Below are 13,808 nucleotides of genomic sequence, written 5' to 3'. Positions count from 1 at the left end.
ATATGAATTTATTTTAATATAAATCCTTTTACTAGAAACCAGTTTCTCACAGATTCTGGGGCTGCAAAGACATGGTCTGTAGTTAGAATTCACAATCCATCATCTTTAGAGAGCAGCAAGAAGGGTAAAAGTGGCACTTCATGTGACGTTTGGGGCGTGGTGAGGTGTGGGCTTAATTGCACAGTGGGTCCCTTCCAGACCACCCACAGGCTTTGGAAGCCATCCAGCCTGGTGGTCTGTCTGTTTCTCATTACCTGCTGCTCTGCTAGTTTTTTGTTTTTTAATATTTATTTGCAGAGAGAGAGTGTTAGGGAGCACCAGGGCCTCTTGCTACTGCAAATGAACGAACTCTGGATGCAGGCACCACTCTGTGCATCTGGCGTTACATAGGTACTGGGGAATTGAACCTAAACCATCAGTCTTTTCAAGTAAGCGCCTTAACTGCTGATCCATCTCTCAAGCCCTTCTTTTTGTTTTTGAGTGGGTATGTGTATACACATTTGTATGTGTGTGGATGCACAGGTGTGTGGAATTATAAGTTTGTGTCACCGTGCTTTTACATGGGTTCTAAGGATTTGAACTCAGGTCCTCATACCTGCATACCAAGCACTTTACCGACTAAGCCATCTCCCCAGTCCCAATTGTTGCTTTTCTTAATTCTGTTTTTATCCCTTAGAATATTTTTGTTGGGGTTTTCATCTTCTCCAGATTCTTTATTTATTTATGAAAGAGAGAGACAGACAGACACAGAGAGAGAGATATGCACCAGCACGAACTCCAGATGCATGTGTCATTCTGTGCATTCACATTTACATGGGTACTGGGGAATTGAACCTGGGCCATCAGGTTTTGTAAACATGCACCTTAAACTGCTGAGCCACCCTTACAGCTCCCCTCACCAGTTTGTGAGTTGAAAGTCTAATTCCTTTACATGCATACTTTCCAGTACCCCATGTTTTTCTTTTGGTTTTTCGAGGTAGGGTCTCACTGTAGCCCAGGCTAACTTGGAATTCACTATGTAGTCTCAGGGTGGCCTCGGACTCATGGTGATCCTCCTACCTCTGCCTCCCAATTGCTGGGATTAAAGGCGTGTACCACCATGCCTGGCTTCCAGTGCCCTATTATGAATTTAAGGCTATGCATTTTCCTTTGAATACCTCTTCGGCCCAACCCTGTCCTGGGAGGAATCTGCATTATTCAGTACCTAGGGGGTTGTATTTCCGTCTTTAATTTCCTCTAAGAGTGATTTCAAATAGGGAGGACATGTTTTTGGGTTTTAAACATTTTATTGCCTCTCAGCAGCTCTGGCTTCTGGGCAATTCTAAAACTTAGTGTCTGAAAGGACATCTACTTTGAGACTCTGAGGAGTCTCTGAGTGTTTGTTGACTCAGTCCCTGAGTTATCACCTACGTGGAGAAGTGTGAGCACAGGCCGGGGAAACAAGTGTTGCTCACAAGGAGCAGCTGAGCGCAGGTGGTAAAGCCACAGCCTGCCCCTCCCAAGCTTTTGTTCTCATATGACCCTTACACGGGGTCACCAGGGAAGCTACTTCACTGTTCTTATTTTTCTCACTGTTCTTATATGCTGTAACCCAAAAGACTGAGGCAGGAGGTGTAAGACATGCTAAGATTCTCCCACAGGTAAGATCCAAGGCAGGGAGGTCTTGCCGAATGTCAGGAAGGGTTCTGTAGGATGCCACCTTTTGGGGTTCCTGTCATTGCGTCCTGATGGAGAGCAGTGGGCAGAAGTGGCTAGGTTGAGTTGAGAGCAGGTGGGTCAGTATGCTTGGGTTGGCCTGCCTGGCCACAAGGTTGGCACGTGGCTGGGAAGGCTTATTCAGACATAGTGACCAGGTCTGAGATTAGGGATCAAGAGGCCCCATGTGCCTAAGAGCTGTACCAGCCCCTTGCATATTTCTCCTACTGAGAAAGAGAAAGGTTCTTGCTGCCATACTGGTGTGGGCACAGTGGCATTGGTGGCTCTGAGTTCCTGCTAAGGCTGTGCTGTGAGACAGGCTCCAGTGGTGGAGGTCTTAGCTGTTCTTGGTGGAGTAGGCTTAAGAGCTCATGTGCCCAAGGCTGGGCAGCTGGAGAGCAGGTCTGGCCTTGCACTCTGCTCCGAGCCCTTCTGACCCCTAGATCCTGTGTGTGCACATTCAGAGGGTTTATTTTTACAGGAAGTGCTATGCTCAGGCCCTCCACCTGCCAGGGCTCGTACCTCATTGATGAAATCACCGATGTCACCTGGGTGGGGCACCACAGGCCTCACAGGATATTGGGGTTCGGCGCCCACCGGCCGCTCATCCACCCGCCGCACACCAGGGACCTTGCTCAGTACGTGCTCCATGGCTTCCGGCTGCTGCAGCTGGCTGAGGTCGTAGTCCTGGGGACAGAGGCGATGCATGTCAGGGAGGCTGCAGGCTGGGGCCAGCAGTCAGGACGCCAGGAAATCTGAGTGGACTCTTGTCAGGTTCTGTCACCTGCTCTGAGGGCACCACCCTGCTGTCCCCAACCGTGCTTGGTCTCCAAGCATACCTGTGGTCCTATTCAAGTCCGTTCCAGGCTGCTCTCCCCCTAAGGCCAGCATCCCATCCATTCGCCTCAGTCCTGCCTAACATTCAGGTAGCTGTGGCACCAATGCCTGCCCCCTGCTTTTGTGGACTTGAACCCCTCCAGGTGCCTTTCCTGCCTGCTGGTCAGCAGCCTTGCCCAGTTCCTGAGCCCTGAGTGCTCATAGGTGGGTGCTGGGCCCTCTTCCTCCCCCACCAGCCAGCTCCATGTACTCCACCCACCCTGGTCAGACAGCCCCCAACTGAGAGTGGCAGGTAGGCGTCAGTGTCCCCAGATGATCCTGGACTGTCTCCTCCAGGGCGCAGGGGGTGGTGGCTGGCAGGAGGGAGGAGGGTAAGGAGGGGACATATCAGCTGGGGAGGACACAGATGCCCCATGGAGATGTAAGCCTAGGTAGGGAACTGCAGCTCTGCGCACATGTTTGCACGGGGACACTTTCCCAGTAAGCAGCAGGACAAGACATCTTGTGCAGAGGCCTCGGGGTCCCCGCGAAGGGCGCGGCCCGCTCACCTGGTCCTCCTCCCATCCGCGCTCACCTGCCCTCCTCCCCGCCGCGCTCACCTGGTCCTCCTCCCCGCCGCGCTCACCTGGTCCTCCTCCCCGCCCGCGCTCACCTGATCCTCCTCCCCGCCGCGCTCACCTGGTCCTCCTCCCCGCCGCGCTCACCTGGTCCTCCTCCCATCAGCGCTCACCTGGTCCTCCTCCCCGCCCGCGCTCACCTGGTCCTCCTCCCCGCCGCGCTCACCTGGTCCTCCTCCCATCCGCGCTCACCTGGTCCTCCTCCCCGCCGAGCTCACCTGGTCCTCCTCCCCGCCCGCGCTCACCTGGTCCTCCTCCCCGCCGCGCTCACCTGGTCCTACTCCCATCCGCGCTCACCTGGTCCTCCTCCCCGCCCGCGCTCACCTGGTCCTCCTCCCCGCCGCGTTCACCTGGTCCTCCTCCCCGCCGCGCTCACCTGGTCCTCCTCCCCGCCGCGCTCACCTGGTCCTCCTCCCATCCGCGCTCACCTGGTCCTCCTCCCATCCGCGCTCACCTGGTCCTCCTCCCCGCCCGCGCTCACCTGGTCCTCCTCCCCGCCCGCGCTCACCTGGTCCTCCTCCCATCCGCGCTCACCTGGTCCTCCTCCCCGCCCGCGCTCACCTGGTCCTCCTCCCCGCCCGCGCTCACCTGGTCCTCCTCCCCGTCGCGCTCACCTGGTCCTCCTCCCCGCCCGCGCTCACCTGGTCCTCCTCCCCGCCCGCGCTCACCTGGTCCTCCTCCCCGCCGTGCTCACCTGGTCCTCCTCCCCGCCCGCGCTCACCTGGTCCTCCTCCCCGCCGCGCTCACCTGGTCCTCCTCCCCGCCGCGCTCACCTGGTCCTCCTCCCATCCGCGCTCACCTGGTCCTCCTCCCATCCGCGCTCACCTGGTCCTCCTCCCCGCCCGCGCTCACCTGGTCCTCCTCCCCGCCGAGCTCACCTGGTCCTCCTCCCCGCCGAGCTCACCTGGTCCTCCTCCCCGCCCGCGCTCACCTGCCCTCCTCCCCGTCGCGCTCACCTGGTCCTCCTCCCCGCCCGCGCTCACCTGGTCCTCCTCCCCGCCGCGCTCACCTGGTCCTCCTCCCCGCCGCGCTCACCTGGTCCTCCTCCCCGCCCGCGCTCACCTGGTCCTCCTCCCCGCCGCGCTCACCTGGTCCTCCTCCCCGCCCGCGCTCACCTGGTCCTCCTCCCATCCGCGCTCACCTGGTCCTCCTCCCCGCCCGCACTCACCTGATCCTCCTCCCCGCCGCGCTCACCTGGTCCTCCTCCCCGCCCGCGCTCACCTGGTTCTCCTCCCCGCCGCGCTCACCTGATCCTCCTCCCCGCCCGTGCTCACCTGGTCCTCCTCCCCGCCCGCGCTCACCTGGTCCTCCTCCCATCCGCGCTCACCTGGTTCTCCTCCCCGCCCGCGCTCACCTGATCCTCCTCCCCGCCGCCCTCCTCGTCGTACTTGAGGATGTTGTCGCGCACGTCGTCCTCGGGGTCGATGAGCAGCTGCTTGGTGTGTCGCTCCTTCTCTCTCCGCTTCATCCACACGACGAACAGCAGAACCATGGCTGCGGGGAAGGGCCACGCCGTGAGCGCTGGGAACTGCCAGCGCAGGCCTCGGTGGCTCTGGGGCGCTGCGCGAGCCTGAGATGCGCGCCCCCGCGCTCGGCCCTGCCCTGCAGGCCAGCGGCTGTGCCCGGTGCGCTCTCTGGGAGGAAGCAGCATGGCACAGCCTCGTGCGGGTGTAGTGCTCCGAGCCTTCTGTCACTTCCCCCTCACAGACACAGCGGGAACAGGTACTCCTAAGCACCCCGGGGAGTGGGGAGGGCGAGTGCCAGGTGCAGACCACTGTGGCCTGGTCGGGGGCAGGAGCACTGTGGGCGGCCTCCTGCTCCAGTGACGTGGCTGTGTGAGCGCTCTGGTAAGGACGGATGGTTGGCCAGAGCCCTGGGGGTGACACAGTGTCTCCCCCTGCAGGAGGACAAAGTGGTAGCAAGGCCCCCCCAATGTGGTCCAGGGTGTGGATAAGGGAAGGAGCGGGACCTCTACCTGTGAGCAGCTGGGCACAGACCTGGATTCTAGAGCCACCTTCCACCACCTCCTGTGGTGGGAGAGGCAGTTACCCAGCAGGCCCGCAGCCCATCTCCGCACAGACATGCAGATAGCCTGTGGAGGAGGGAGAGACCCCCAGTGCCTCACCCTCTGACAGGGCTTCGGGGGTGCCTTCCCCTTGATCCCTATCCCACCCCAGGGCTGGGCTCTGGCTGAGTCAGGCCTCACTCACCCCCACAAGGGTAATGCTCATTGCCCCTCCCACTTGTGTGTGTTTGAAGCAGAATGGAGTCACCCCAGCCAGTCCTGCCACAGAGCCATCTCCCCAAGGCATGGCTCTGTCTGTGTGCTCTCACAGAGAAGTCTATCACATTGACTGGCTGTGCAGAGGCCTTGGAACTGGCCTCATTCGGAAAGGATGCTGGGTCTGCAAATGCAAGGGAGGCACGGGTCTCAGAGATGGGCTGGCCATGGGCACTGCTCACTCTGGTTCAAGTGGGGACCTGACACCTGGTCCTTGGCTCCTTCTAGCATATGATAGGGACCCTCTGGCTTGGTGTGACAAGGAGAGTGGCTATTAGCCATCCTTCCCACCCCTCCATACCTCCCACCATGGTCACTAGGCTACCCCTGGGCCAGGGCAACTGTCTAGGTGGGAAGGGGTAGTAAGGAGCGTCCCTTTTTGCTTTTATCTGTACATAATGTAACAATGTAATTTGACCATATCCCTCCAATTACTTTCTTTTGTCCCTCCTCCCCTTTCTAACTAGTCCCTCTTTTATTCTGATGTCATTTTTCCCCTTCCTTCATTGCCCATGATGAAATGTTGATGGGCCCAATATTGTGCATGTCTCGTGCATGTAATGATAGCCATTATGAGCACATGAATGCAATAGCCACTTTGTGTCTGAAAGGCAGTGTCCCAGGGCACTCCTACCCACCCTTTGGCTCTTACATGTTTTTTTTTTTTTTTTTTTTTTTTTCCTGAGGTAAGGTCTCACTCTAGCCCAGGCTTAGCCAGAACTTATTCTGTAGTCCCAGGCTGACGTTGAACTCACAGTGATTCCCCTACCTCTGCCTTCCAAGTGCTGGGATTAAAGGCGTGCCCCACCCTGCCCAGAGGCTCTTACGTTCTTTACACCCCCTCTTAGCAGACTCTTTTCTGACCATCCTTCTCTTTCCCCACAGCCCTCACTCCTTCTGGGGACCTTCACAGATCTGGCAACTTCAAGAAACAACTGGAACATGTGATCTGGGCAGAGTCATTGAGCACACACCCTTCTCAGCCAGTTGCTAGTTCTGAGGCATGGGTGTGCCCTGAGCCAGTTTAATCTAGATTCTGGGCATGTTGATAGTTAGGGAGCTGTTCATAGGCATTGTAGGGGCCAGCCTCGGGATGCAGAGGGTTTGAGGCAGTGGAGTAGGTCTATGGAAAGGGGCTGCTCTATCAGAGACACCCCTGAGCTACCTGTGTGACAGGAGAGGGAAGTCCCAATCTCTTGTCCTGTATGGACAAGTTCCAGTGGGTTTCAAAGGTTCCTGGCAGATAGAAAGCTGCTGAATAGGGCTGTGGAGCCGCCGGAGCCTGGCTCTGCCCAGCTGTCCCTGGAAGAGAATGCCCGTACTCACGAAGCCCCCCGAGCTGTGCCGTCCCATGAGACCCCTTCCCGCCTCCCCTGGCACTTGGCTGCACTCACTCAGTAGGATGACAATACAGATGAGGATGGCCACAATGGCGCCTGTGCCCAGGCCAGCCGCGGCCACTGCGCCAATGGTAGTGCAGTCCCCGTTCTCATCACATGGGCACACCTTGACTTTGATGATGGACATATTGGACAGGGGAGGGTTCCCAGAGTCTGTGACGATGATGGGGACGTCGTACATCCCAGCCTCCAGGTAGAGGATTCGTAAGCTGAGCTGAGCATAGTCACCTGGCGTGAGAAAGGACAAACAGCCAATGGGTAACTGTCCTTCCCAAGCAACGCTTTCGCATGTGGGGCTGAGTCTGATGGCATGACAATCTCAACGTTCATTTTGCATACACACTCATATGCATGTGCACATGTGTGCACATGCATGCACACACACACACAGTACCAACTGCTGTTGTACCATTAAATTAAAGAAATTGGCAATACAAAACAAAAGGCAACTGCAACATGCATGATGCAGAAATAAACCCTGAGCCTGAAGAGTTTTGCCAGGTCTGGGCTGAGTGGGTAAACTGCTGGCTGTACAAGCATGAGGACCTGACTTTGGATCTCCAGCACCTGTGTAAAAACCAGGCACACCAGAGCATGACTGTGACCCCAGCATTGGGGAGGGTGAAACAGGAGGATCTCCAGGGCTTGTCAGCAGTCAGTCTACCTGCATAGATGACACCCTGTCTCAAAAACTAAGGTGGAGAGTGACTTAAGGACACACTTGATATTAACCTGTGGTCTCCACATACATCCACACACATGTACACATACATTCACACGTGTATACTCACACATCAAAAAAGTTTAATCAGGTAGGAAAAAAAACCCCAAAACTTCCCACAGAAACGTAAGCAAAGGTTTTAAGCATAACCAGAACAGTGGGGCTGGAGAGATGGCTTAGCAGTTAAGGCGCTTGCCTGCAGAGCCCCAGGACCCATGCTCTACTCCAGATCCCCCTAAGCCAGATGCACAAAGGTGAGGCAAGTGCAAGGTCGCACATGACCACTAGGTGGCGCAAGTGTCTGGCATTTGATTTCAGTGGCTGAAGCCCCATAAACCAATTCTCTCTCTCCCTTTGTCTCTGTCTCTCTCTCTAAAAATAATAATAAAAATGAACCCAGTGAAACAGGTGGAAGTCTTCACTGGCAGCCAACACACAGATGCCATATCAGCTTTGGACATGACTTTGGCAAAATCTTCTGAATGTGATCCTTGGTGTTGGTGAGGGTTTGAGGAGGTAGGCTTTCTGCTGATGGAAACAGAGATCAGTGTCTGGTCTCCAGAGAATTTATAAGGTTCCCAGTGTTGTCTGTACTTGGAAACAGGGCATCCTTCCATACTAGGAGGAAGGCACTGTAAATAGCCCAAGCAAGGAGCCAGTCAGCAGGCCACTTGCACAGGGAGCAGCTGGGGTGCAGTGAGGGGGGCTGTGAACACTGCCACTGCTGTGCCCCTTGTAGACACTGGGGCAAACTAATGGCCTCATGGGATGTGTGCACCGGGCCACAGGAGGTGCGGCTGGTGATCCCGGCAGGAGCTGTCTGGGAGGACGAGGTGCTCTTGTAAGACAGCCCCTCATTTCTGTGGCTTGCTCTTCTTGGTTCTGGACCTCTGTGGCTGTACCCCAGATCCTGATTCTGTTCATGGCCAGATACCCGCCGAGGAGACTCACCATTTAGGCGTGTAATGGTCCAGTTTTTCCGCACGGTGGTGGGCACGAAGGGCAGCTCAAAGACATAGGGGCCAATGTTGGGGTCCATGTCGGCGTCGGCTGCAGTGATGTTGATGGCATTGAGGCCAGGCCTCTCACAGATCTGCGCCTCCTTGGGCAGCAGTTCGGGTGCATTGTCATTGATGTCAATGAGGTAGATCTGCAGGGTCCCTGTGCCACTGGCTGGGGGGATCCCTGTAGAACATACACAGATGGCCACAAACGTCCCCACACAGGATTGATAAAAAGAGAGAGAGAGAAAGAGAGAGAGAGAGAGGGAGAGAATGGGTGCACCAGGGCCACCAGCCACTGCAAATGAACTCCAGATGCATGTGCCCCCTTGTGCATCTGGCTTACGTGGGTCCTGAGGAATTGAACCTCGGTCCTTTGGCTTTGTAGGCAATCACCTTCACCGCTAAACCATTTCTCCATCATGGCTATTTTTTGATGGCCGCTTCTCACCATGTTGCTAACCACCACATTATACTTGAGGCTGGTAGAGTACAGAGCAAATAGCTCCTTAGATGCCACCAATCTTCCAGAAAAGAAATGCTTAAAGCACCACAGTGCCTGGTTTGCCTTTGAGAGCTGCTTTAAAATTATTTATTGAGCTGGGTGTGGTGGCACATGCCTTTAATCCCAGCACTTAGGAGGCAGAGGTAGGAGGATCAACATGAGTTTGAGGCCAACCTGAGACTACATAGTGAAATCTAGGTCAGTCTGAGCTAGAGTGAGACCCTACCTCGAAAAACCAAGAAAAAAATTATTTATTGGGCTGGAGAGATGACCTAAATGTTAAGGCGCTTGCCTGCAGAGCCTAACGACCCACGTTCGATTCTCCAGTACCCATGTAAAGCCAGATGCACAAGGTGGCACATGCATATGGAGTTTGTTTGCAATGACTGGAGGTCTTGGTGCACCCATTTTATCTCTTTGTCTCTCTACTATCTGTCTCTGTTTGCAAATAAATGAATAAATAAAACTCTTAAAATAAAACTATTAAAAATGATTATAGCTGGAGAGATGGCTTAGCGGTTAAGGTTGCTGGCGAATTGGGCCAGCAGGCTTTGCAAGCAAGTGTCTTTAATTGCTGAGCCATCTTAGCCCCCTGAGAACCACTTTGATGAGATGAGCAGGTGATGGTAGAGCTCACAGGTGGAAGAGGCGTGGGTGGCTTCCCTTTGCCGAGAGTCCCTGCTCCAGTCCGTTCCTGACCTCTCCCACATAGCTGTCCCTGCCTCTTCCTGCCTTAGAAGCCCTCCCTGTCCTGCAGTCTCGCCTCTGTGCAGTCGGAGAGAAGAAGATGGGCTTCCCATCAGGGCTGAGTGCTCACTGCAGACTGGCTGCATGGCCAGCTTCATGGACCCCAGGCCCCGGGGCTGGGGAAGGAAGGAAGGGTGTGACCGCACCCTAGCTATTCCTGATGTTTCAGCTGTTCAGCAGGGTTCTGCCTCAGGACTTTGGCACATACAGCTCCCAATGCTGGGACATTCCTTTCTGGTCCCTCTTTATGGCTTCTCCCATCTGCCTTTGCTTTCCCCGAGCTCCTGGGCAGCTTGTTTCTCACCTGTCTCTCTTGTGGCAGATTTGGGACCTGTCTCCCTGCTGATGGCCATCTTCTGCTTTGTGTTAATGAAGAACAGGACTCCGAGGTTTTACCTGGGCTTGTCCTGGCTGCTGCATTCTCCCCTTCCCTTGCAGCTTGGACATGGCTCTGTGCCTGAGCTCTGCCCTTCACTAGCTTCCAGTGGACGCCTTCTGCGGTGGTTCCTGCGGCTCTTAGAAAGGCATGGTAGGCCCTCACCCTTCCTTCTCTTTGCTGAGTGGCTGGTGCCCAGCAGCCGTGCCACGGCACAGCAGAGGTGGGGCCTGACAGCAGAGCTGGTGTCGGCATCCAATCTGCTCCCAGCCGCCAGGCTCCTCCTGTGTACTGCTCTAGAGTACCACAGAGCCGTGGGTAGAGCCTAGGGCCACACGCTGGACAAATGCTCCACCACTGAGCCTCTTCCTAGCAACCTGCCCCCCACTTTTTTTGGTTTAACATCTTTGAACCCTCGAGCCAGGATCTACAGTGCCCAGGCTGGCCTTGAGCTTGCAGTCGTCCTGCCTCAGCCTCCTGGGCAGCTGAGGTTGTGGTATATACCACCAGGCCTGGCTCAACTTTTTTCCAACCCTCTGTCCTATTTTATTTTTCTTTTCTTTTCCTCTCCTTTTTTCTCCTCCTCCTTCCTTTGTCTCTCCCTCCTTCCCTCCTCCCTATTCTCTGAGCAAAAGCGGGCCTCACACACATGCTAGGCGAGTGCTCAGCTACTGAGCTGTCCCCCGGCTCCAGCCCTCTTCAGTACAAGAAGCCCCTCAGTTGCACCGAGGTCCCTGTCACCATGCAGCTGGAGCTGGCTCTAGCTGACCCACTGAACAGGCGATCTGGTCTCTGCTGCTCCCTGGTGGGCTCCTGGCCTTCAGCGGGCTCTCAGAACAAGACGATGCAAGTCAGAGGCAGGTGCAACTCTGGCCTGGCATTACTTGCCCCCGGCCTGTCCTCAGTGCTGTGGGTGACACAGCTCATCTGGTTCTCAGAGACACTAGGGTGCCCCATTCAGTAGAGGAGGAAACAGAGGCCCAGAGTGGCCAGGTCTTCTCCCACCAGACAGCCAGAGTGCTGGGCAGATCTCTGCCCCAGTCTTTCCTCATACCTACAAGGAGCCACCTTCACAGTGTGAGTGACCCATGAGATTCCTCAGCTGGGCGTTGGGCAATGTGGGCCCAGGGAGGGGTCTTTTGGTTTTGGAGCACAACACACTGCTCCCTAAGACCCAGCCCCCACTCTGAAATGGCAAGAGCACTTGCACCTCCTTTTTCTACTGCCCTTAGCTCCTCTACTGTGTTGCCTGCCAGGGGCCTGGCCGCGGCCTTCTCTGTTGGGCCTGCTCTGACCCAGTGCCACTGTCAGTGGGCTGGGCTGTCCAGTTTTTACTGGGCTGCTTGGCTAGGGCTGTGGGCTGTCAGGAAACCTCGGTTTGCCTCTACTGTCTTGACTTCCGGGCGGGGAAGCTGAGAAGCCAGCTGGAGTTATGCAATGAGAGCCTGCCACCTGCCACCTTGCCACCCTCCCTCCTGACTACCCTGAGCCCTGAGCCCTGAGCGACTGAGAGATAGCAGGAAGACCGTGTGGCGCATGATCAGATGAGTGAGCAAGCATGTAGTGAGATGGAACAGCTGAGGTGTGGGTGACAGGAGGGGACAGGCGGGGACAGTGGTGGGGGATGTTGCCCCAGCTCTTGTCTGTGGTCCTGCTTCAGTCCTGGTCTCTCTGGTCTCTCTGTGACCCTTGATCAGCACCCTCCCTGCCTTTGGCACCAAGATGGAGGTGGGGGGAGCTGCTGTGACACTGCCTCCCTGGAGTGGGACGCACCATTGTCAGCCGCCAAGAAGGTGGCCTCGTAGATATTGTTCTTGGTGTACAGGGACTCGCGGTCCAGAACGGCGGCCGTGGTGATCTGACCGTTGGACATGTTGATGTGCAGCCAGTTTGCAGGGTCTGACAGCTTTGAGTACCTAGGGACAAGGAGCAGAATGTGGGAGGGGGCCTGGCTGGACAACTGCCCCGACACAGCACTCTTCATCCAGGGGAAGGGACAGCTGCTCCTGCCACCGTCACATGCACCGGGCCCCAGAGCCCCAGGCATCAGCATCATAGGCCCCAGCATCCGGGACCACAGCACGCCGGGGTCCTAGAATCCCAGGTGGCGGCATGCTGGGCCTCACTACTGCACTGTTTCTGTCCTGTGGGAGTCCATGGAGGCTGTGTGTCCCACAGAGGGGCGCGTCACAGCAGCAGCTGATGTCCCTGTGCTCTTAATGTGATGGTCTCAGCGTCATGAGGACTCCAGGAGGACCCCAAGAGGTGAGTGCTCTCAACATCCCCATTTGGCAGGTGGGAACTCAAGCCATATACTGATGGTGCAGCCAGAGCCAGATGTAGCCTGGCAGTCCAAACATCTCCCCACCTGTCCTGGACACGGTGACACTGCGTACCACACGCCTGGTGCTGCCCTACTTCAGGACTCCGGGTCAGGCCGAGTGGCTGCTCTTTCCCACTAAACTGATGCTTCAGGTCTGGACACTCCACACTAGGCTTGCCCTCCTTCCTTCCTTCCTTCCTTCCTTCCTTCCTTCCTTCCTTCCTTCCTTCCTTCCTTCCTTCCTCCCTCCCTCCCTCCCTCCCTCCCTCCCTCCCTCCCTCCCTCCCTCCTTTCCTTCCTTCCTTCCTTCTTTCTTTCTTTTGGTTTTTCGAGGTAAGGTTTCACCCTAGCCCAGCCTGACCTGGAATTCACTATGCAGTCTCAGGCTGGCCTCGAACTCACACTTATCCTCCTACCTCTGCCTTCTGAGTGCGGGGATTAAAGGCGTGCACCACCATGCCCAGCTCTCTATGTTTCAGACTTTCTTGAGAACATGGCTCTGAGGACTGGATGCCCTCTCCGCCCTGCCCAAGGGCCAGGCAGGGCCAGGATGACGTCAAGGACCCACCTCACAGCTTGCTGCATGAATCGGTCCGGGTCCACTGCGGAGAAGGTAGTGAGTGTGGTGCCGGTGGGCACGCCCTCCTCCAGGCGGATTAGCTTGTGGTTGGAGGGGAAATAGGGGGCCTCGTTGACATCTGTGACAGAGATGGTCACCCCTGCAGTGGACTGGAAGGACATCTGTATTCCGCTGGCCAGGGGTGCCTGGTTGGACACCATCACGGTCAGCATGAAGGCGCGGTTCAGCTCGTAGTCCACTGCCTGGAAGGAGGGTTGCATGAGCGGTGGCTCCCCGCGTGGGCCACCCACGACTGGCGGTCCCCAGCGCCTGGTTCCTCCTCACCTTGCTCTGTGCAGGACCCCACCCTCTACTAGGGACCCTGTCTCTGTCTTCTTGGGGATCTGGCCAATGGGAAGAGAGGGAGGCTGGATTCAGGATCCTGGCTGGCCCCATGTCCTGACCCAGCACCCCTGCCTTAGCCTCTCAAGGGCTGGAGTGAGCCGTCAGGCCTAGTGAATTCTTGACAACGAGAAAGGGAGACTGCAAACAGAATCCCTTGATCAGCGTGTGGGCCGAGCAAAGACCTCCAAAACCCCTAGGTTCTGACCCAGGGCCTGGTGACCCTGAACCCTGAGAGTGTCTGTGAGCATCTAGAGAAAGCACAGCAGTGGCCACTTCGGTCTGAGGCTGTGGTGACTAAAGGTAAAGAGCCACACTTTCGCCAGACTAGGTGGCACATGCCT

At 56.5% G+C, this 13,808-nt stretch overlaps 1 protein-coding gene across 1 annotated transcript in view; it reads right to left on the bottom strand.

The window, feature by feature from the left end:
* The window catches only part of Cdh4 (cadherin 4), a 512,468-nt gene that overhangs the window by 5,899 nt on the left and 492,761 nt on the right, over positions 1–13,808 (bottom strand). Inside the window, exons 10-15 of the mRNA XM_045156945.1 lie at positions 13,072–13,325; positions 11,954–12,096; positions 8,503–8,736; positions 6,825–7,058; positions 4,504–4,643; positions 2,218–2,382 (exon numbers count right to left, since the gene is read on the bottom strand). Coding sequence (XP_045012880.1) covers positions 2,218–2,382; positions 4,504–4,643; positions 6,825–7,058; positions 8,503–8,736; positions 11,954–12,096; positions 13,072–13,325 — 1,170 coding nt within the window. The remainder of the gene's footprint in view (positions 1–2,217; positions 2,383–4,503; positions 4,644–6,824; positions 7,059–8,502; positions 8,737–11,953; positions 12,097–13,071; positions 13,326–13,808) is intronic.

The sequence above is a fragment of the Jaculus jaculus genome, chromosome 8 (assembly GCF_020740685.1).
Source record: "Jaculus jaculus isolate mJacJac1 chromosome 8, mJacJac1.mat.Y.cur, whole genome shotgun sequence".
Taxonomy (NCBI): domain Eukaryota; kingdom Metazoa; phylum Chordata; class Mammalia; order Rodentia; family Dipodidae; genus Jaculus; species Jaculus jaculus.
This window is presented reverse-complemented; position numbering and strand designations above follow the sequence as displayed.